The sequence below is a fragment of the Gavia stellata genome, chromosome 3 (genome assembly GCF_030936135.1).
Source record: "Gavia stellata isolate bGavSte3 chromosome 3, bGavSte3.hap2, whole genome shotgun sequence".
Taxonomy (NCBI): domain Eukaryota; kingdom Metazoa; phylum Chordata; class Aves; order Gaviiformes; family Gaviidae; genus Gavia; species Gavia stellata.
In genome coordinates, this window is record NC_082596.1 from 91123928 (window position 1) to 91146713 (window position 22786).

The 22786-nt window shown below is 38.2% G+C and overlaps 1 protein-coding gene across 2 annotated transcripts in view; it reads left to right on the forward strand.

Moving 5' to 3' along the window:
• ZCCHC2 (zinc finger CCHC-type containing 2) overlaps positions 1-20918 on the forward strand; it is a 43382-nt gene extending 22464 nt beyond the window's left edge. Inside the window, exons 5-14 of one of the 2 annotated variants that reach the window (XM_059815494.1) lie at positions 1003-1115; positions 3032-3126; positions 6549-6632; positions 8405-8462; positions 10574-10712; positions 12218-12282; positions 13159-13253; positions 15896-16024; positions 16747-18255; positions 19279-20918. In XM_059815494.1, the coding sequence (XP_059671477.1) occupies positions 1003-1115; positions 3032-3126; positions 6549-6632; positions 8405-8462; positions 10574-10712; positions 12218-12282; positions 13159-13253; positions 15896-16024; positions 16747-18255; positions 19279-19346 (2355 nt within the window). In that variant the 3' untranslated portion in view covers positions 19347-20918. The remainder of the gene's footprint in view (positions 1-1002; positions 1116-3031; positions 3127-6548; positions 6633-8404; positions 8463-10573; positions 10713-12217; positions 12283-13158; positions 13254-15895; positions 16025-16746; positions 18256-19278) is intronic. The other variant, XM_059815495.1, reaches the window with a different exon arrangement.
• Positions 20919-22786: the final 1868 nt, after the last annotated feature.

The window sequence follows — 22786 nt, forward strand, 5'->3', positions numbered from 1 at the left end:
CTCTCTCTATTAGTATCACTTCTTTCAGTGGAAGAATTACTTCGTGCTTTGCTGTTGTACCACTAGCAGGATGTACTATCCAGCTGGCACTCTGGATTGGGTGGATTTCAGATATGCAAGAGGAAGATGCTACTCTAGTGTAAATTACTTAGTGCTGTTGATCATAACTGATGGCAGATGTTAACCAGATTAGCAATAGCTTTTAACTTCAGGAAAAAGCATTTTTGCTATGGCAGTTTACTTTTAATTGCCCCAAAATTAAAATAATTTTTTTTAATAAACGAATTTGATCAGTTTTCATATACTTAAGTACATTATTTTGGAAGTGGTAAATGTGAAAAATCTTTGTTCTAGGGAATATTTTCCATTTAAGGTAGACATGCTCTTTAGTAGCAAGAATTTTGCCTTCTGAACTAGAACATCAGAAGACCTCATTTTGTAATTCTGTCATTGGAAACAGTTATGAGTTTTTGTAAGAAGTTTCAGTGTTAATAGCAACTGGAGAAGGACTTGTTATTGATAAATCTCAATATTGCCCACTGAAGTCTAGTGTATTATATAACTTAGTCTCCTTTCTACTCCTGTTTCTTTAAAATAATTTAATCTAGCTAAGTGATAATAGTGAGTACAATGCATTCAGTACTTTCTGGTAATTTTTTTTATGTTATTTCCAGACCTACTTTCTGTGTGTGAAAGATTTAAAGAAATAAATCAAAAAACTGTAAATTATTCTGGAAAAAAACCATAGTTTTGGTAAATTTCTGAGTGTAGTTCTTTCAAATAGAGCTTTAAACCATCTTACACCTGGATTTGATGTGAGGCAAAGTGTTTCTCTAGCAAAGCTAAATTATGATTTGTAGTACCTTTAGTCTGTAAATTACATTACTCAAACTGGAACAATAGAGTTTCATGTTGATATCAAAAGGTATAAAGACTGATGGTGAACAAATATTGTCTTTAGAACGTCAACTACTCATTTTTAAACATTAACCTTTTTCTCAGCTCCCAAAGGAACTGTCTTCTGAAGCATTTGACAAGACTATTTTAAGAGCACTAAATCAGGGTTTTCAGAAGAGGGAAGAACGAAGGCATGCTGATCTTGAGCCCATAATCAGGTAAATATTTTAGCAAATGACCTGAAATGCATCACCTGAAAAGTGATCGAAGTCAAACTAAATGACTTTTAAGGATGGTGGAAAATCTGCTACCTAAACACAATTTGTGAAGAAAATGGGAAGGCAGTGACGAAATAGATATCCTTAACTCTTTTTTTTTTTCTTTAAATTGAGACTCTTACTAAACTTTAATGGATTACTTCTTTAGAAGTAATCATACAATTATGAAAATATTTGTCCTGAGCAGCATTATATAGCAATGATTGGCACTTCAGCCAAGGGTCTTGCCTCTGTTATACAAGGGTATATTTAGAAATACTAGAAACAGTAACGCAAAGTGCATATGTTCTAATTTTATGACAGGATAGAGTGAGAGAACAGAATTTGGAAAAGAATAAACACTAATAGTGAAGCATGTATATAAAATTAAATGTAGCTCACGTTTGTAAGAAAATGGCCCATACTTCATAACCTACTGTCTAGCGATGAGGGTGCTTGCTGGGATGTGGGATATGTTGGTCAAATCCTGTAACTCAGAACAGCAGTATGAATTTGGGTGGGCCTCCCTGTTCTTTTTTTTTATAGATATCTTGTTACGTTTGTCCTTTCCTGTCAGGGTTGTTCAACCTTGTTCAAAACAAATTATTCATCGGGTTGGGCACTGTCTCTTGAGTTAGGGTACTTGTTGAAGAATCCAGCACTGCTTTTCAAGCTCCTGCTCAGAATATACTACGGGTCCAAGCATATCGGCTCTTTGGGTTTTGTCTTAACAGCTTAGCTGTAGAAGATATGGAGCTGCTCTGTGCCTCAACCTCCCCCTTCCCAATTTTCTTTTATTTTGATCTGTAATACTATTTGTCTGTCTTTATTGGCTTGATTGTGAAGCCAAAAACTAAATCTGTGAATGATTTTTGGCTAATAAACATTCTGGTTTTAAATTAATAAACTTGTTAAATAGAGGTTGACTGAAGAGAACGTGTCTGTAATACAGAGAGGTTGTGAAGCCTCACTACGCAATAATTACAAACCCAAGAGATTCAGTTTGAGGATAACCTTTGAACATATTCAACCATGTTATAGTATGGAACTATAATTACAATTTGCAAGCTAAGTTGTGACTATAGTGGAATGCTACATGAATAATCTTGTGATAATAGCATTACTGTATACAAATTTCATTTTCTTACAGTATCAGTTTAGCATAAATATATATTTATTTGGGGGTCTTAAGTATGTGCCCAATTGCCAAAAATTGCTCTCCCTGCCCCCCCCTCCAAAAAGAATAGAACTGGGTAGTGGTTCCTGGCAAGCAATAACTGAAAACTTGGTGTGGGATGTAAAAACCATTCATTCTTGGCCTGTTTTCTTATCTGAAGCTAATAGAAGTTGTCAGTGACCTCTTGGGAATAGACTCAGACCAGTGCAGAGCAGTATTGAGAATCCCACCCTTTGCTCTTGGAGATAATTATGAAACTCAAGTACTGACATTATAGGTGAATTCAACTTTGTATTTTACCACATAAGTGTATTTAAGGAACAGGTGCATTGTTTTGGGAAATTAAATGTTAAAATGTAAAGTCCAGTGCTTTTTTGACTCAGTCCAAACTCCTCCTTGATAAAATGTTACAGGTGGCTAAAATGTTAGAATTGGGATGGCTCAAAAGCACATACCTTTGAAAGTAAAAAAAATTAAATCATACCAATTTCTTGTACTGGCTGTACTCCAACCTTACACTACCACTGAACAACAAAGCTCAAAAGTAGAGTTTAACATTGGTTATGCTGAATGTGTAAGTTCAAGTGTTTGGACTTCATAAGAACTGCCTGCTTTGCTCTTAAATGGTACTGTAGTAAATTTTTGTATTCTTCCTATGGAATATTACTTACAGCTTAACAAACTCTCACTTAAATTTCAGGCAGCTATTTTCAAATACATCGCAAGCTTTTCTGCAGAATCAGAGAGTATACAACTTCTTCCAATCAATTTCATCAGAATCTTTGCACACTCACAGTAAGAAATACCCTAATACTGTTTTATGTAACAAAAAGTCTATAAAAAGCTATTCTTCCTGTAATACCTAATTATGTTTTTATAATTATGTATTCATGTTACATTTTATTCCACTGGTCTTATTTGAACTCCCTGACAATGAATAGTCACTTCAGCAGATACTCGTGCTTTTGACAGTGGGAACATGCTATGTAGCATCAGCTTGTGTTCTTTTCTTTCTTTTCCTCTGTACCATCATGCTGTTAAAATAGGTAATTATGAATTGAGTATGTGCAACAGTTTGGGACTTTTTCCTTTTAAGAAATCTTAAATTTTGAAACAAAAAGCTTGAGCTGACCCAAAAAATCACGCCTGTTTTTTATTTGTTTTTTTGTAGATGAAATGTTTGTCTTGATAATTAAACTAAGATTCATTTTGATTACATAGTACATAAATAGTGGGATGGCCCTAATTTCAGAACATACAGAATCTTGTTCAGAGCATTTGCATTGCAAAGATTTCCTTGGTGGACCTCTTACCTACTTGTGTGTTACAAATTGTTTGTGCAACCTAAGCTTAGCTTGTCTGCATGGATGCCTTAGGATGTGGTCTTTGTTTCTGTTGAATCTTTTCTTCTTTCAGTGCATGTTATACATCATGACAGTTAAGGCACTGACTGTGAGGCCATTGCCTCAGAAGTTGGAGAAGATCTTAGGAATTGAATAAGCTGAGTTTTCAAACAGACTGCTTATATGTGCTTGGAAGAAAATAGAGGAATGAGGGCTGACTTTCATCTGAAATGATGTCTGTCATCTGTGACAAATATATTCCTTCCATGATCAGATACAGGCCTTCTGATTAGGGTAGAAGCAGTAGGTCATTTTGTGATTATTTTTTTTAGTAACACTTAGGACATTCCTACATGGCAGTTCTGTGAAAAAGTTAAGCCCATGAGGTCCAGGATGGTTGTGAAACTGGCTGAAATTTACTGCAGTGAAAATTCTGACAACTCTGTTGTACTGCAAGGCTGCATGGGGAGGAAGGAGTTTCCAAAGTCCAGAAAGATTCACGTTAATGATAGGCAGACTGCACAGGGTATGTGTATTTTAGTCTGTAGACTACATCTAAGTGGGAAAAACTTGGAAATGCGTTGTTTTACATGATTATAATTTGAAAAGGGCTGAAAAAGAACCAGTGCTGGGTTCCGTTGTGATAGACTTGACTGTGTTAGTGCAGGGCAGAAATGATCTGTGGGGTGGTTAGATTAGAAGGGTAAAATGGACAAACGTCAATTCTGCAGGAAGTCTTATAGATTATAGTGTGATCATAAACGGGAGATAATGTGTATAATAATAAATAATTGGGTATGTGAAAGTTCATGAGGATTTGTCAGATCTAGAATGCATGACAGATGGGATGAGGAACTTAATTGTTTAGCAGAGAGGAGGAAAAACTCCAGTGGAAGATGACTTAATTCTTCAAATACCAAAGAGTCATAATGTAAAGAGGATGATCTGTTCTCTCTAATGGATAAGACAGAAAGCATTGCGCTTAACTTGCTATGAGGAGGATTAGGACCAGGGGCAGACAAGAATCTGGTGATTACCCGACAAGTCCAAAGTAGTGAGGCAGGTCTGAGATCAAGGCAGGGAAACAAGTCAGTAGGTCAGGGTTAAGAACAGGGTCAGTGAGATATGTGGCCAGGCACAGGCATGGCTGCAGTGCACCCCAGGCAAAGGCCTGAGCTTAAATGTGGCTCCCAAGCCAAAGGATGGAGGCCCTGGATGATGCCTCTCACAGTTGTTTTCCCAGCAGTCTCACCCAAAATTACAAAACTGCACTATATCAGATTGGGTCTTGAGCACAGGCAGGTAAAGCCCTTGGGAGGGCAGGGGAAGAGGTTGCAAAGCCCACTGGTGTGGTTCAGGGCCCTGACATGGAGTTCGATATTAAGAAAAAGTTTGGTGAAGACCAATAGTGCAATAAGTTTAAGCATAGTTGGGTTTGGTTTTTTTTGAGAAGGTGGACTGGATGACTTGTCTCGAGTAGCTCACAATCACCTTTCCTATGGTGCAGGCTAATAGAAGCTGTACTAAGACAAAGGTACTCACCCTGCTCATTGCCAAAATCAGCACAATTAAGCAGGTCATGAGTTTTTTATTGGTGGCCTCTGTTTTTCTAGGTTTCCTGTTTAGGATTCCTGAAAACCTGCTAATACTTGCAATTGCAATTTAGCCTGTGGTGGCATATTTTGAGTGGGATGACAGTGTGGGGGGAGGAAGTGTATCTTTAAGAAAAATCTCATCATAGTTCTCAAATCACATGTGCAGAATTAATTGGCAGACAAAGCAGTTGTGGCTTAAACTGCTCTTCAGTTGGTATTTAGAGTTGGGGATAAAAATATCTCTTCACGAAAATAGAAAAATAGTCACTCTTTCTGAAGGACTTGAATGCTATAGGTGTGGGTTTAGTAAAACGTGTGGAAATAAATTCTATGTTCAGTGAAGGGTCTTTATACCTTAAATAATCGTTTTATTAATCGGGATCTCGCACTGAATAATATATTCAGTAAGCATAATTATGTCGCCATGGTTCTATTAAGGAGGAAGTCAATCAGCTCTCTCCTGGTTCATAACATCAGTTATTTTAGACACTTTCTCAGGCTGGAGTAGACTTTTGATTCAAACAGACTTTATTAGAGCATGATCTCTGGGGGCTTAGTATGTTCAATGCAGACAATATTCGGAAGGATCTTCCTATCAATGTTTCAAGCTCCTGAGCAACAGCTTTCAGATGCTTTTACCTGCACTAACTTGGAACTTTTTGAGAGGGAAAGAGTAGATTCCTAGAGTTAGATTCATTACCAAACTTAGTCCTTTTTCAGAGCATGGCAGTGGTATTTTTGCAACAAAACTGTAAATCTTATTGCCACTTCTTCTTCCCATCACGTCTGGCGTAAAAAGGCAAAAATTGTGCATGAAGACTGTGTTAAAGGCACTAGAAGACTTCAGCTGAAATTAGGTCTCCTTTGGCAGGTGGATGATTTGACAATGGAGGAGTGTAACTTGTTGCAGAAGAATTCTAGTAACTGTCATTGATCTCCTCCCATTTCCTGCTGTAATACAAAAAAGATTATTAAAAAACTGAAGTACGGGATAATAGGAATATTTCTAATACTGTAGTCACAATCCCAACGTTTTGAAATTGCACCATAGCTTTAAAATTGTTTTGCACACTCATTCCTTCAAAATAAAAATATCTCCATCGAGCCTTTACTCTTGGAGATGTCCTGCTTTGAAGGAGATGATATTCAAATTACTGCCATATGCAAACCAGTAAGTTCAGTCTTCCATTTTCCTAGCTTCCAGTTTAGTGCCAGCATTCAGGAACTGTCTAGTTGTTCAAGATGTATAAAGTTACTACGTGAACTTTATTCTCTGCAGGTAACTTACAACCCTCTTTGAAGACGGTTAAGGCACCAGAACACTTCAAGGAGGACAGTTCAGAAGCTTCAAGTCAGGAGGAAGGTAGTTGTGTACTCAAAGGTGGTTCTTCTCTGAGAAATTTTGCCATACTCAATTCTGGAAATCATGCAGTTGACTGATTTATTCATTGGTACAAAGCTGAGAGACTTGAATGAAATGTGCTGTGTAAATGAAGAATTTTTGTATAATGTCAGCAGTTTCCTTAGGGGGTTGCTATATAGTACAAGGAGTGGGAGTGTTCATAGGCAGCTCAGAGGCAGAAGTTCACAGCTGTGTTGAGCAACCAGGAAGATACACTTTCCAATTTACTTGAGCCAAGATTGTTTGAGGCTTTTCATGTGTTTACCTGTCCTTCAGTTACCAGGGTTAGAAGTTGAGTGAAGCATTCCAGAGTTGCATGCTGTTTTGCATTAAATGTGCCAAATTCATCTAGCTTCTAGCTTTACACAGAAAGGATGTTCAGGTTTTCCTCTTATTCTTAACCTATGCTGCTTTTATACTCTGGACTGTTAATAAGGACTCTAACTGTTTGGGACTGTAGTGACCATTGATTACAGTCTGAAAGCTGATTTTTCCAAATACCTCAAAACCGGTTCATGTGTGAAAGCAGCAGTCTAGTGGCTGGTCAGTAATTTTATTCTGAAAGGAATGGCAAGCCAGTTTTGCATTGTTTTCAGTAGCAAACAAGTATAAGCTTCTGGAAGGTGGAAAGGATGAGAAATGGGACTGATAGGTGAACATGGACCTCTGAACACTTACACTAGCTTTCACAGAATGACACCAGTCTTATCCTGTTACACATTAATAACTAACAAGAAGCTTGCGCTTGATCTTCTGTGCAATCAGTAATCTGCATATGCAGTTCAGACAGCTTTTTCTTATTTAAAAAAATCATTACCATATTCTTCTTTAGTGATCAGAACGTACCAAGTAAATTTTCAATGTATTTGGAAATTTTTCAAATAGTGTTTTATATACTGTCCTTAAAAAAAAAAAAAATGTACTACACATGCATTTCAGAACACCTTTTGTGCCATTTCAGTGAAGTGCTACCAAAATTTTAAAAATTGTCATTTTGTAAAAAAAACTTTTTTTCAAATCGTGATTTGGACTTATGTGCAGCATTGAGAGGAGTTCAGGCAAAATGATAGCTGCCAAGAAGGCTCAGATCATCATCAGTTGGAATTAAGAAAAGTTGCTTTTGTTAAAATTTAATGGTTGCCTTAAAGAAAAGGGTAGACCGCGTCTCTAAAGTTCTTGTTTCTTGTTTGAGGCAGTCTCTCTTTTTATGTCAAATGTAATTTGTAAAGCTTTACTTGGATAGTGAATTTTGAGGTTCAGAATGCAATACTTCCGTGTAAGACTTGTCTTCATTCACTATTTCAGAATGTGTGACATAGTTTTGAGATTAATTTTAGCAGTTCAGAAAAAATTACAAAATTCTGTACTTTTCTGACTGAATCCTTTCTTCTTTCTCCATCCTTTCATACTGGGTGATATTCAGTCACACATTTAGTCCTTATGGATAAATATAGCGGTGAGCAAACATAAGTGGTTGTTATAGTTCCTATTTTTCTGTTTCATTCTTCTGTGAAATGGAAGGTAAAGAATCTTGATTATACTGCGTGTGCAAACTGATCTGTCCTCTATGCAACACCTGTTAATTTCAGCACTGTAAATTAAGCCTAGCCTATTTAATGGAGATGTCTTCTGCTAAGTGTCTGGTTAGTGATGGAAAGATGAATTTGTTGGATTGATTTAAAAGAGGAAATAGGAATTGCTATTGAAATTATGCTTTGTTTATTTTTTTCCAGATGTAATGCAACACACAGCAGTTCACAAGAAACATAATGGAAAAAGTCCTGTTGCCAAGTAGGTACTACGATGTAATATGACCATGCTACATTTCTGAACTTCATTTGTTAGTGTGTTGAGAGTAGGTGTTTCCTTCTAAATTAAAGCTTGTTTGTGGGGTTTTTGTTTGGTTGGAGTGGGGTGTTCTTGTTTTATTTTTTTGTGGTTAAGGTTCACAGATCTTTTAACAGACAAGATTCTTGTGAAATTACCAACTGGATAACTTAGTGGTTTGTTTCTGGTTTGTTTTTTAAGCCTCCTACTTACTCTCAACTTACATTTCTTCAAGAAGAGAATGTCATCTTGACAAAATCTCTGATTATACCTACAGCCCACTATGAACTCATAAGAGCAGGATACGAATATAGTAGCATATAGTTACTAATAAAAAAAAAATTGTCTTTTTCTTATTCATTGTATAATACAGTGTATTAAAGCTGACCGTAGTTTAGGATCTATCTTTCAGGTAGGAAAGACAGGGACAGGCCTTTGCACAAACTTCTGTGATAGAAACTCCTTTTGCTAGCTATTATTTTCTGTTTATTTAAGAGGGGAAAATGTGTTTACTACTTGACTGCTAGAGGTCTGTTAGTCCTCTCCTGTTCGCTTTATGTGTCTGTCTTCTTAAAATCTGTGCCTGCTATCTATGGATTCTAAAGAAATGGCACTGAATGAAATTACTCTCTTTTAAAAGTGTATAAAAGTGTCTAGAGTCAAGAGCAGTTCATCTCAAATAGCACTGATATGTTTCAGGAAAATTTGTACATCACATCTGTCTACCTTTTGTTTTTATTCAGTATGGCAGCCTTACTCTTAAAAGGGTCCAAAAATTTACTGGTAGGAATGAGACTGGACATACGAAATAAAAAATTTAGTAGTATCACAGCTTAGATGAAATGACTGCATATTTGGCAGCGGATTCACTTAACTCCATTTGGCAGAAGTTTCTAAAATGACCTTGCTTACATCTCTGCAGTCATGGGCTCATGTCTGTATTTTGGGACCTTCTTGGGTTCTCACCGTTTTCTTGTTTTAATATTCTGTTGTACATCTTTTAAGTAGTTTGAGCACTTATTTCCAGAGGTATTTGGTAAGTAGCTACTGGAACATCAGCATGTCTTGTGCTTTGGAGTGAGCTAGATTTCTGCCATCATGGGAACAGAGTAACATTTCATATTGCAGTAACCTTCATGAAGCAGCTTGCCAGCAGCCCTGAATTAAAAGGCACTTTCAGTTATCAGTATAAGTATTTTGATAAGAATTTAAAAGTGTTAAGTCCTTTTTTTTTCCCCCCTTTTTTTTGGCATCCAGTCAGTAGTAGGGCATGGTTTTGTACAATAGATGAAAAGTTTATAGGTCCATGTGCCCTACTGACTCTGTCAGAACCCTGACTGTTTTTCCAGCAGTCTTTGTTGACCAGTGCTCTCAGACCTAGTTAAATATTGCTTCTGACTGGCTGCTGTTAAGCTTCAGTGGAAGGCATTATAAGGTTCAAAGTAAATGCCAAATGCAACTCCCCTTTCCCAGCACTACTCAAAACTAGCAACCTTGGTTTCCGAGCACTACTCAAAACTAGCAATCCGGAAGGTAAAAATGTAAAGCAAGATGACTATTTTGAAATCCAAACAAACACAGCTGCAGTATGATCTATAAGTAGCCATGCATTCCTTTTCTTAAGTGTCTCATGAATACTGAAATAAGGATTACAAAGTAATTCCAGCTTTGTCATTGATGATAAAGAAGAAAGAAGATTAATTCAGAATACATTTCTATCTGGAAAATTTCCCCACATCCGATATGAAAAAAGCAAACAAAAAGACTTTGTGTGCAGAAATATCCATGGAAACTTTTCTCTCAAGTACTGTTTTCTACAAATTCTGTTGTTTTGAAATTTGCATCAAATTATATTAGACAAATGCAAAAGGAACTCCAATTATATTCAGATCATTAGTATAACTTTAGAGTACAAGAACTGCTGCAATTTACATCTTTTAAATCTCTTGAGGATTTCTAGGGTTTTGTGAAAACAAAATGCTGCAGTTTCCCAACACGGTGCAAAAATGTGTATGTTGGTAAGAAAAGCCTGCAAGTTTGTTCACGCTGGCATAACTTTTGTTTTTTTCTTTCAGCAGCACTAGCAGTGCAAAATGTTCTTCACTGGATAGCCTTAACATACAGCACTCTGAGCAAAATGGGGTAATGGACTGGAGAAGAAAAAGCTGTATTGTCCAGCAGCACCCAGAGCACTGTACAAACCTACTTGACCAGGTGTGTTGCTGTTTTTTCTTTAAAGCCATATTCTGAGGCACTTGAGAAGACTGTCCACTACACATGATTAGATTTAGCTTTGAAAGATGAAAAGCCCTGCTAAAATAATGCAAATAAGTGTTGAAGTTCAAGTTGCTACTGACTTATCTTGCTTAGAAAAACCCTCATAATTACTTAACACTGCCTCATAAAGTTGCGTATTTTGCTTAGGAATTTGGAAATAAACTTTCCCAGTAGGATATAAGTAATCAGAAAAGCCTAATGTTCATTTCTAATCAGACACTTCACTGTTACTGTAACATTGTCATCAGAGAGAATTTCAGAACGCCTGGGGAATTTCTGTGTTATTGTAAGGAACAAACTAGAAGTTTTATTAATGCTACAGTAGGGACAACAGGTTAAGCATATTCTTTCTATCTTACCTCTATTATCGAAGTAACTTAAGTATTAATCTTTGTTGAAAAAAGTTAATAGCTAGATGCACATACACTTTTTGTGAGATTTGTGTTTCTTCAGTGGTCAATTCTGGTGTGAGTACGGTTGAGAAGAATAATTATTTATGAATAAAATCATCTGCTGAAATTGGGGTAAGGAAGGTTGCTCACTGCTTATATCTGAAAAACCTTGAATGTTAGAATTGCTTAATACTACTCTTATTCTACTTGCAGAATTTGGCTATTGATTATTATGTGAGGAATAGCAAGCCAAACAAAAAACGTTTCTTTATTTCACAAAACAGGGTAATGAATTGAGATTTACTTCTAAAGATGAAATGGTAGACTACATCAAAGCTTGAGATATTGCAAGCTTGAGGCAAGAAAAAAGTTAATATGCTAAAGCAGAGAAAAAGCTACTTCTATTTAAAGGCTGTCCAAATACAGCATATTTAGACAGAGATTATTTCTGAGTTTTCATATATTTTACTACTTTGCCAGATACGAGGTGTTAGTAGCAGCTAATAATAGAATACTTTAAGAATTATGCAGGTGCTATGTTTTTTCTTGCGTGCTTCTAGGTTGTATTCTAGAGTTCAGTTTAGCAGCACCCTCCAGTTTAAGGCTGGGTACCTGCTTTGTCACTATGTAAAAATAATTTGCCACGTGTACTTCCCACCCCCCAACCATCAAATAATTCCACTTAAGTAAAAAAATTCTGTAGCCCCTTAAGCCTTGTGATTTAGCCTTTTTAGTGGGTATGTGATGAAACACAATTGTTTTTATCTTCGAGAGGAAAGACAGCATGCAAACAATAATTTGATTGATGTCTTTGGGATATTTGCAAGTAGTAATTTGCTGAGTATTTTGCTGATAATGGCATAAATGCAAGACAAGATGCATTATTCTGAAGGCCTGGATGCTCCTGACGAGTAGTTGTTTGTATGGTTATAGCACCTGTGGCCGCACTAGTCTTGGACCCACAGACCTGTCAGTCTAGAATGGGTTTTTTGTTGGTTTTCGTAGTACGAACTCTGTTGTTTGACTGGCGTCTTTGTATTTTCTGTCTAGCATACAGCAGAAAAACGAAGTCTGCCTACAGTAAGCAAGAAGAAAGGAAAGCCACAGCTGGAAAAGTAGGTTTCTAATGTAACCATTAATCCAGAAACAAAGTGTAATGCGTTCACTCTGATAAATAGTCTACAATCAGTTAGGTGCTTTGTTTTGCTATTGTGGAACAAGAGCTGGCATAGTGTGAAGCCAGTATACATAAAAATCCTTATTTTATCTTCTGAAAAGAAGTAACTTGAAAAATAGTATGTAATTGTATGCATTCATTTCTCAAATTTTCTTCATCTCAAAGATGAAGGAGCAGAAACAGGTTCTTAACCAATACTGAATTGCCTTTTTTCCCTTTGTATTTATTTGAAAGTTAAAAGGTGTAAAGCTGTCCAGAAAACACTGGGTATCAAATAAGGATTGACAGCAACCCTTAACATTACACAGAGGGTGGTAACTTGCTGAAACATTTTATTGAAGATAATTTGCACATCAGAGGGCTTCAGAGCTTCCTGTGGGCTACACAGTCCTGCACTGTGAGGAAGTGAAAACATTTCCACCCTTATCTAATACTCTGCCTACTTCCAAGTTGACTTTCTGTTATTTTGTTACTCTGTAGCCAGATGCTTTTATGCTGGTCTGGTGTGTGGCTGCATTACACACATCACCTTTCAAAGATGACTTTAGAATCAGCTGCACCATTTCTTTTTTTGTGTGTTTTCTTTTTTTAGATCTTTATTCATAGTGTTCGCTAACGCTGCTTGCAGTTCAGTTCCTGCAACTAACAGCCTTTACCTATTTGTTTATTATCTGCATTTGGTGTTATAGCTGTTAAATATACATTGCTGGCCTGGAGTCACTGCCTTTGTTTACAGTGGCATTATATGTTCGTTCACGGTTGTTTATTTGTGCCCATGCATTTGGAAAAAAAACCATGAAAATTATTTACACAGGGAGAAAGCAAAGAAAACTGACTGCCGGTTGAGTAACAGGACTAATGGAGTTAGAGTTGCAGCATCACAGCACATCCGTACAGGGACAGCAAAAGGTAAGATGTTTTTCCCCAAGCTGTAAGAAACAGGATTTCCAGCTTTGCTGATATATTCATTGGTCTGCAGTAAAGGGGAAATCAGAAGTCTGAAATCTGTTTTGATGCAAGTCAGCATGTTGGCTGTCTAGTCCGTGCTTTGACTTGCTGTACAGAACATGCTAGACTCAGTCTTCTGTATGCAATTGCTTAGGGTGTGTCTCTTTTCATGCATAACTGGAAAAATCCTAGTAAAGTCTCCATAACTTGCCTTATGTGGAGTAGTAGTAGTTGCAGAATCAGTTAATGCTGGGTTACTTCTATATGAAATGTAGCAGGCCAAGTATGTGGAGGTCCAGCATCTTGTCATTAGTGGTCTCTTTGCAGCTCACTAGTTTCTTCAGCTGTTGGGGAATGGCCCATGAGGGACCTGTGTAAAAACCCTTCTAGTGCGAACCATTGATGAACTGTAATGTGTAAACCAAGTGACTGCTGAGCTACAGTACAGAACTGTGTATGCTGCCATAGCAGGGTTTTCAAGTTTGGGTAATCCAGCAAAATCTAGTGTCTGCGCCAAGACTTGTGTACATCAGTCAGTTATAAGACAAAATGATATTTGTGTTCCTTTAGTAAATTGAGTCTCCAAGCTTTATTACAAATTTCTGAAGGGCTATGTTACCCGTTGACTTTGCCATCTTGATGTTTTCTAAGCTCCCAGTATCGATAGTGGCCCTTGCCTCTCTTACGCTTAGTTCTTATGACAGAAAGTTGGCAAAGAATTTGCCTTGTTCTACAACACCTAGTTGGCATAAGTGTTGAAAGGACTCTTACAAAGTGCCTTGTCTGGCTCTTGCTTCCACTTGGGGTACAGTCGTGATTAAGCTTTCATTCTTTATTCTCACCACTTCTCACTTTGAGAGTTCCAGGTGGATCCCGTTCTGAGTTATTGTCATGTGTTTTATGGGCAGTTTTTGTTACCTTCTACAAACAGTATTTGACTAAAAATTTGAGAATTCACAGTTCACAACCTTAGCAAAACTAGGACAATTTTAGAAAGTTACAGCTAAGGGGTGTACAAGCAGAAAACATACTGTACAGGACATCTTTGCCACATACATTTCTGATTGATTACTGTTCTTGTTGCCAGGCAAAAGACACTGAGCTTTTATAAACTGATGGTAACTTTTAAGAGGTGGTGCAATTTTGTGTGACGTACTGCGAAGTTAAATAGGGAATGCTTTGCTTTAGGAGTTCTGTCTGCTCACTATTCAGTACTCTATACAGATTTGAAACTGCCTGTCTGATGCTGTTGGCTAGTTAAGGCCACTCCAAGAAGAAACTGCAACCCAGAGAGAGTGGAAGCAATTAAGTCCTGCTCAGAGATGAGCTTTCTGCCTGTGCATTTGTGTACAAACATCAAAATGTCTTTTGAGATACCCTAAAGAAAAAAATCCATTTTGCAGTCTGAATTTCTGCGTAGTTTATATATCCAGGCTTGGTTTGAAATGATCTATTTTGAGTCAGTAACTCTTAACTGCATCATGTTTTCTTCCATTTTTTCCTCCCAATTTTTAGCTTTTATGAGTCATCAGTTTGTTACACTTGTAACTTTGAAGACTTGATACTTTGTTACTAGCACTTTAGACTCTGGCTTTCAGTGATGTGAGGTTGACACTGCTGCTCCAGGTTTTATTAGATACTCAAAACACTTGTTAAAATAATTTGACCAATTACAGGTTGAATCCAGGAAATTATTTTAAGAATTGAAGCATTAAGGCAGCTTTTTGATGACTTATCCCAACCTGTTTTACTTGCAATAATAAATGCAATAGCAATAATGAATAAACTAATAATTTATAAATAAAATAATAATTTATTAGAATTAATAAAATAAATAACAGTGCTCTAATTTTTGTCCTGGAGTTTTGCCAACTAAGGTTTTGGGGGTTGGTGTTTTCTTGAAGGTAGTCTGGCATACGTTCTGAGAGAGAGTGCATCTGTCTTGCTTCTTCACCGCTGAGGCCGAGCTTGAAAGCCAGAGCATACTAGCTACCTATTTGAATTCATTAATAGGATCTAAACCCACCCTGAAAGCTGTCTTCCAGCAAATGAGTTTTCCATGATCCCATTCAGAATTTAGAAAACAATTTTACACTTTTTTTTAGTTCACCTCTTTTTCTTTAAACAAGCTTTGTTGATACAGTTTACTTACGGTCTGTACTGGAAGAGTTAATTGTAAAAAGGTATATTATTTTGATGTTGCCTGCTGAGTTAGCTTTCTGCCTTTGCTGGTATGACCAACGAGTATTGCATCTCTTTGAATGGAAATGTTTGATTGCTACCATTTAGAGGAAATTACTATTGTACTACAATTTGGTATAAGCATCACAAAATTTATTAAGGATGATAATTCTTTTCACTACTCTGCAGAAATATGAATTTTCAGTGTTAACCACCTTTTAACACCAAGGATTCAGTTGTCGCATATTTAGGGACAAGACTAATCCTGAATGCTGGGAGTGAGAATGTTAGCAACACAGGGGACAGATGCAATTGAGTAGGAACAAACAAAAATCTGAACTATTGTGAGATGTGAGCAAACCAAAGTAACCTCACTTCCATATACTGAGATTAAAAATAAAAATGCTAATTTTTATTTTTAGATCTGAATTTGGACGCTGGATCTGGTCATGATACATGTGGAGAAACATCATCTGAAAGTTACAGTTCTCCTTCTAGTCCACGACATGATGGGAGGGAAAGCTTTGATAGTGAAGAAGAAAAAGACAGAGGTTGTATTTATTGAGAGTGTACATGAACTTTTTTATTCCTAGACTAATCTCTTTCTTGTATTAATTTTAATTGGTTTCTCAGTTTTATTAGCTGCTTTTATTTCTGCACTAGCCACAGAACACATTTGGCTTTGTAGGTTTCGTGACTGGATGGTTTGAAGGCGTCTAGCAAATAGCAGGACTGTTTAAATACTGTTGAGTTTTAGATTACTACATACATGTAGTAATTTTCTAACCTCAGTGGCATAGCTCTCTTGAGAAATTTCACCAGTACAGTAATGGGAAAAACTTTGTCATGAAAGGGACTGGTTTTATATCAAATTATGTGTGGCATGTCTGAGAGGTCCTTCTTTTTGTATTTTATTCAATTTGTAGTTTAGTTTGCCACTCCTTGCAAATTTGAGTAAGCTGTGTTTAATGTCTTTGCAGGTAAAAGCAAATTCCTAATTCGATCTGTGTGCTACTCTTCACATTTGCAGATATACACAAGTCAAAGACACAGCAGCTAGTTGGGCAGTTTGATATAGGCAGGTGATGAAGATTGACCTAGCTTGATTTGGATGAATGAAAACAATCTCAAAGTTACTCTAATTCAGGAAGACATAACTGCCATTTGTGTCATCAAATTTAGGAAGTTTCATTATGGGTCAATGAGTCCAGGGCATGACTGTATATTGCTTCAGATTCGTTCTTCTGACTGGCAAACGCTTTTGTCTCCGCAGATACAGACAGCAATTCTGAGGACTCTGGGAATCAAAATACAACCAGGTTTACAGGCTACAGTGCTGTCAGTTCATCAAATATGAGTAAGTCGTCTGCTCAGATCTCTTCAGTGAATAATGAAAACGGAAGCCTTTCAGAAGATCCTTTGAATGCAAAGTTTCAACATATTTCCTTCATGCCTGCCTTACACTGTGTGATGCACAGCGCTGCCCAAAAGCCTGAAGCAGTTGTCCCGCCACCCATATCTGCAGATGGTAAAACAATGGGAATGCTTGTTACCACGCCTGTTGCTGTCTCGCCAGTGAGAGAGTCTGCAAATTCACCGCCTGGTGGAATGGGCCCAGTGACCTCTGGTGAACCTGAGAAACGCCTTGAGCTGATGGCTTCCCCTTTGCCAGTCCCATCCACTTTCCTTCCACATTCTGTCCAGCCTGGTAGCCCTGCTTTGCATTTGGCAATACATAGATTGAAAATGCCCTCTCCACAGGGATCATCGGAAAGTTGCACAGTTAATGGACCACAGCAGCCAACAGGAAACTTAAGTATTGGATCACCAAATACTGCCTTTATCCCAGTCCACAATCCAGGTAGTTTCCCAGGATCCCCAGTTCCTACTACAGATCCCATCACAAAACCTGCATCCCAGGTGGTAGGACTGAATCAAATGGTGCCTCACATTGAGGGAAACCCAGGAGCAATCCCTCAGCCTACCAATCTAAAGGTAGTTCTTCCAGCAGCTGGTCTCTCCACAGCAGCACCGCCACCTCCACCAGCTTCATACGCTTTGCCAGGCAGTCCTCATGCTACCAGTGTGTTGCCCAACCAGAATACAAACGTGCTAAACACTGTAGCAACCTCCTCACCACCTCAGTCAGCTGGTTTAGGTGTTGGTCAGGTCCAGTCCACTGTTCCTCCTGCAATACCTACACATACGCCAGGCCCTGCCCCTAGCCCGAGCCCTGCTTTAACACACAGCACTGCACAGAGTGACAGCACATCCTACATAAACGCTGTTGGAAATAATAACACTAACGGGACAATGTTACCTCCGCAGCAGCTGGGATCTGGTCCTTGCGGTTCTTGCGGACGTAGGTGTAGCTGTGGGACCAATGGAAGCCTTCAGATTAATAGCTATTTTTATCATAACCCACTTCATGGACAAGTCTACAGAGTTCCATCTTTCTTCACTCTGCCATCACTTTGCAATGGCAGCTACCTCAATCAAGCACATCAAAGCAATGGAACACAACTTCCTTTCTTCCTGCCTCAGTCTCCATATGCAAACGGGCTTATGCATGACCCAGTGATGGGGAGCCAAGCCAACTATGGTATGCAGCAGATGGCAGGATTTGGGAGGTTCTATCCTGTATATCCAGCACCTAACGTAGTTGCCAACACAAATGGGTCGGGACCCAAGAAGAATGGGAACGTTTCATGTTACAATTGTGGTGTAAGTGGACACTATGCGCAGGACTGTAAGCAGTCATCCATGGAGGCCAGTCAACAAGGTAATCATGATAACTCCCAGCGGACTTGCTTTTGAATTTAGCAGTTTCTCTTTACCTTTCTGAATGTGCTGTTTCTGGTCTTGCAGAAAGGTGTGCGTGCGTGTGTATGTTTTGTGTAAATGGTTGTGCACTAGTGACCTGCTCTAAAACTGCAAAGTATCTTATCTCTGCCTGAAAGTTTTGTAGAACAGTGCAAGGGAACGGGGTTCACAGCGTGAAGTTGAAAATGGGCATGATTCGGAGCTGGGAAGTCAAACTGTATCAGTCCTAAATTGTCATTCTTTTTTCACTGGTTTGTTTTTGGCATTATGTTGAGACTTGCATGTTGTTTCAATTTTTCCATTCCTGTTCGGTGTTTTTTTTTTTGAGAGAATTCATTGGCAAAAAGTGAAAGATACCAATTACTGTCTATGATACGAACTTGGATTCTTAAAACTTGGGAGAATTTAAAAAAAAAACCAGACTGGCCATTTGATAATTTAACTTTTCTAAAGCTTACCTTTGCACAATCAGCCATCCTTCTGTGCCCCATCATGCAATACATAAATGAAACATGCTTTATCTTTTCAGACAAGTTGCAGCAAAAAGGCAGAAACCAATTGGAACTAAAAATCAAAGGAATGGCTTCAGTCCTATATGCCATTTCTCTCTCCATCCAGAAGAATGGAGAAAACGCAGTGTTTGCAAAGAGCATGAACTATTTTTGATTCTTGGCCTGTGCCCATTCTGACTTGACTTGTTTGGTCGGACTGGAACAGGAACGACGAACCTTGATGGGGGTCGTCTTTTCTTTGCATTTTTCCAGTAAAGGTAAAGACCTATATCTATGGTCTATACCTTTTTTAAACTTACAGTTTTAGCAAGCAGATGAAAGATAATTGTATAAAATTTTAGGACCTACTTTCAAAGGACTGGAGGATGATAGTGCCTTTTGAAGAGCATGTCCATTTTGATACCTTGTAGTGGTTTTGTAATCCATTTTAATTGTGAGCAGTGACTTAGTAGTTCTCTTTCCTGTTTTAGGCACTTACAGACTGAGATACGCACCTCCCCCTCCCCCTTCCAATGATACCTTGGATTCTGCAGACTGAAACAAGTAAACATTGCCTACTTAAACTGAAGCTTGGGAAATTGGGGGAAGGTGTGTGTGGGAGGGGGGGGTTGGTCTTGTGTTTTTGGGACATTCCCGGTTCTATATTCTTTTGGAATTTTTCATTGCTTTTGCACCTCTGTTCCATAAAAAAGAAGAAAGCTGAGTCCCTGGTCTCCTCCTGGTTCTACAAAAGGCTTGCATAATGCATGTAATTCAAACACACAGCCAAACAATCAAAAAGAGCATTCGAACCATGCTTTTGCACTGAAGACTTGAGACATGTGCAATGTTTACTGCATTTTTTTAAAAAAAACAAAAGTCCTCTGACCTCTGACATCACTGGTGGAGCAGCCATATGGTGAAAGAAGAAACTTGGTCATGTTCCCCACCACAATCTTCTTCCCTCCCTCCCTGTTCTCCTTATGCTGCTGTTTTATTTTCTTTCCCTGTTTGTCCACGTGGATTCGTTGGACTTGCATGAGTGTTTAGCAGTTCATACAGACCCTGCCCATACTCTAAATTAATGCTCATGAATTGAGGGGAGATGTTCAAACGTCCTATTAGGAGAGTCCAAAGGAACACACAATACTGTATGTGTACTACATCTGATAATAATACATATGCACAGCTCTTGAGAGTCCCAAATAAATGAAAATAACATAGAGCAGGAAGGGGCTGAAACTGTGTGGACTGGAACAGATTTAGAAAACTGAACGAGCTTAAATTGACAGATTTCTCTTCCATTGTAGCTTTTTAGCCTGTATGTTCAGCAACAAAGGTGAAAAAATGGTATGAGTGTTGTACTCAGTGTGTTTGCATTTGTAATGAAAGTTGACAGCATTTTTTCCTTTTTTAAAGCTATTCTACATCGTGTCAACACAGAATGAACATTACTTGATTGAATATTTTTTTTCCTAAACTATTACAGTGTTGCATTGTACTTAGAATGTAAATGTTTTATTTCAAACTGAACAAAAGCTATGGTTTTCTACGAAATAGTCAGGTATTAGTATTAGAACCTGTCTACCAAATAGCAAAGTCACTATTTTATAACAATTTACCACTATGCGTAATTACGGTATAATGTGAAAGACTGAAATGAGTGTTAAGATGGTATTAATCATGTCAGTATCATGAGTAAGTAAGTTTAATGCTGCTGTATTTTTTATTTTATTTTTAAAAGCCAATATATGTACTAAATTGCTTCCAGGTAATATTTGATTTCCTAAAGTGCACTGAGGTTATCTGGAAGATGAGTGTATTTTTTGACTGCTGCATTCAACACCGATGAACAACTACCACTGTATATCCATAGGGTTTGGCATTCCTCACAGTTCATGGCAGAAATGTTTTTTCTTAAAGTCAGACCTGGTGTCCGGTAGAGGGATGAAATAAAATCAATCTTTGGTTCAGCCGTCTAATAAATTGCTAAACAAACAAAAAACTTGAAGAAAAAAAAGCTTGATTACTACATTTCTTCATAGGTAGCATTTATATTTATAGCACCAGTGTACATTTTGAGACTTTTTTCTTGGAGGGGGGGAATGGGGAGGGAGGTAGATGAAAGCTTTAATTTAAACAAAAAGTTTAAGTAGTAAATGAAAATTATTTTGATTAAAATTTTTATTTGATCTGGGTATTTTTGGACCACTTGAAATGAATGAACTGTGTTTGAGTTGAAGTGAGGGTGTTAAACCACCAATGGACTTGTATTGTGAATTACCTGCCAGTTGTACTTTATGGAACTTATTTTATGATTTAAAATACTGTACTGTAAATAGGAGGTATGTTACCTTCTCTTTATTTGTATGTTTACCATATACTTTGATATTTGAAATGTACTGGAAAGGTCACTTATATTTCTAGAAGAGATTGGATTTTATGCAACCTTTTTCCTTGAATTAACAGCAATAAAAAAAAGAAAAAAAAGTACCTGTGTGCAAGTACTGTCCTTTATCACTGAGAACAATGAAATAAGGGTGATGGTCTGCCTCTGGGAATAGGGATGGGATCGCGGACGGTTTTGGCAAGCTACCATTTTGGTGGCTTTTAAGACAAAGCTGAGAGTATGTGACTGAAGGTAAGGTCGGTCTTGTATCTGAAGTCTCTTGATTTAAATTTCTTTAAGATAGATAGATCTCTTGGGAGAAAGAGGATGACCTTGTGTGATAGACCCAGGACTTTGACCTAAGCTGTTTCAGAACAGTTAAGCCTGTGGTATATTCTGATGGCTCCTGGATTTGGGCTAAAACCCAGTTTAAACATGTTTTGTTTTGTTTTTTACTGCCGTGCAAATAATGTGTGTGCTAGTCATGTAATTGGAAAGTGAGATCTTTCTTCCATCTGCTAAAATAGATGGAAGGACAACAAGAGTTGCTGGGAGTAGGGAAGAAGCTTAGACCCTTCAGCTGTAGTCTGCACATTTCTGGTATGAATATAGTACCCGATTGCACTCGGGTGCTACTGAGAAAGAGAAGGGCTCTCACCTCACTTCAGTGTAGAAACGGTGCTTCTAATTCCTGCTGCTTAGCAGCAGCTTATCTATAGAGCTGAAGACCACAGACGATCTTAGATCTTTATTGCAGCTTACTCCCCAGAGCAACCTGCTTCCCAGGAAACCAACTAATGTGATGGGAAGGCTCGAAGTTGCCAGTGAACCCAACCTCTTTTCTTCAGGCAACTCCCATAATAATGGGGGGGTATTGAACCCAGGTGTCATGCAGGCATCATCATACAGCTTCCATTTCTACAAGTGTCTTGTGCCCCTCCCTGGACACAAGGGAGTGTGTACACCTGTCCAAGGAATTTAGGAATCAGCGTATTGCTCTGAAAATGCAATCTGCTGCTTACTGTGCCATCCAGGTTGCTGATACTCTCGTTTGCCTGACTGACACCATCTGTGCATGCTGCAAGCAACCCTGACCTTAATATATCCTGGTTGGATCTATCGATTCAAAAATTTTAAAATGCATACTCTCTGGCACAGCAAACAGTATAAAATGCCCCATTCTTCTGATGCTGGTTTTGCTGGAGACCTGGCAGCACTCACACCTAGCTGTCCTCTTTGGCTACACCACTGCTATCTGGGTGATGGGGCTCAACTACAACTGCAGCTCAAGAGGGAGATTCCCTTTCCTACTGACTGGCCTGGAAACAGCTGAAGGCCCTAAAGATCCGTGAGAGAATCCCGCTAGCTGGTTGGCCCGAGCAGCCATCCAGGTTGTACCGGCGTGACTCCCGAGTCCTGTACTGCACCTGGTTTGTATTTGTTCCCTGCTGCAGTGCTGCTGCTGCAGATGGAAACCTATTGTTTGTACAAACCGTTTGGTCCCTAAAGCTGGAAGAAAAAATGAATGATGAGGCAGGTATGGGCAGGATTGGAAAGGTGAGAGCATAAGGGAATGCGGTGATGCACACATCTTGCTTATGAGTGAACAG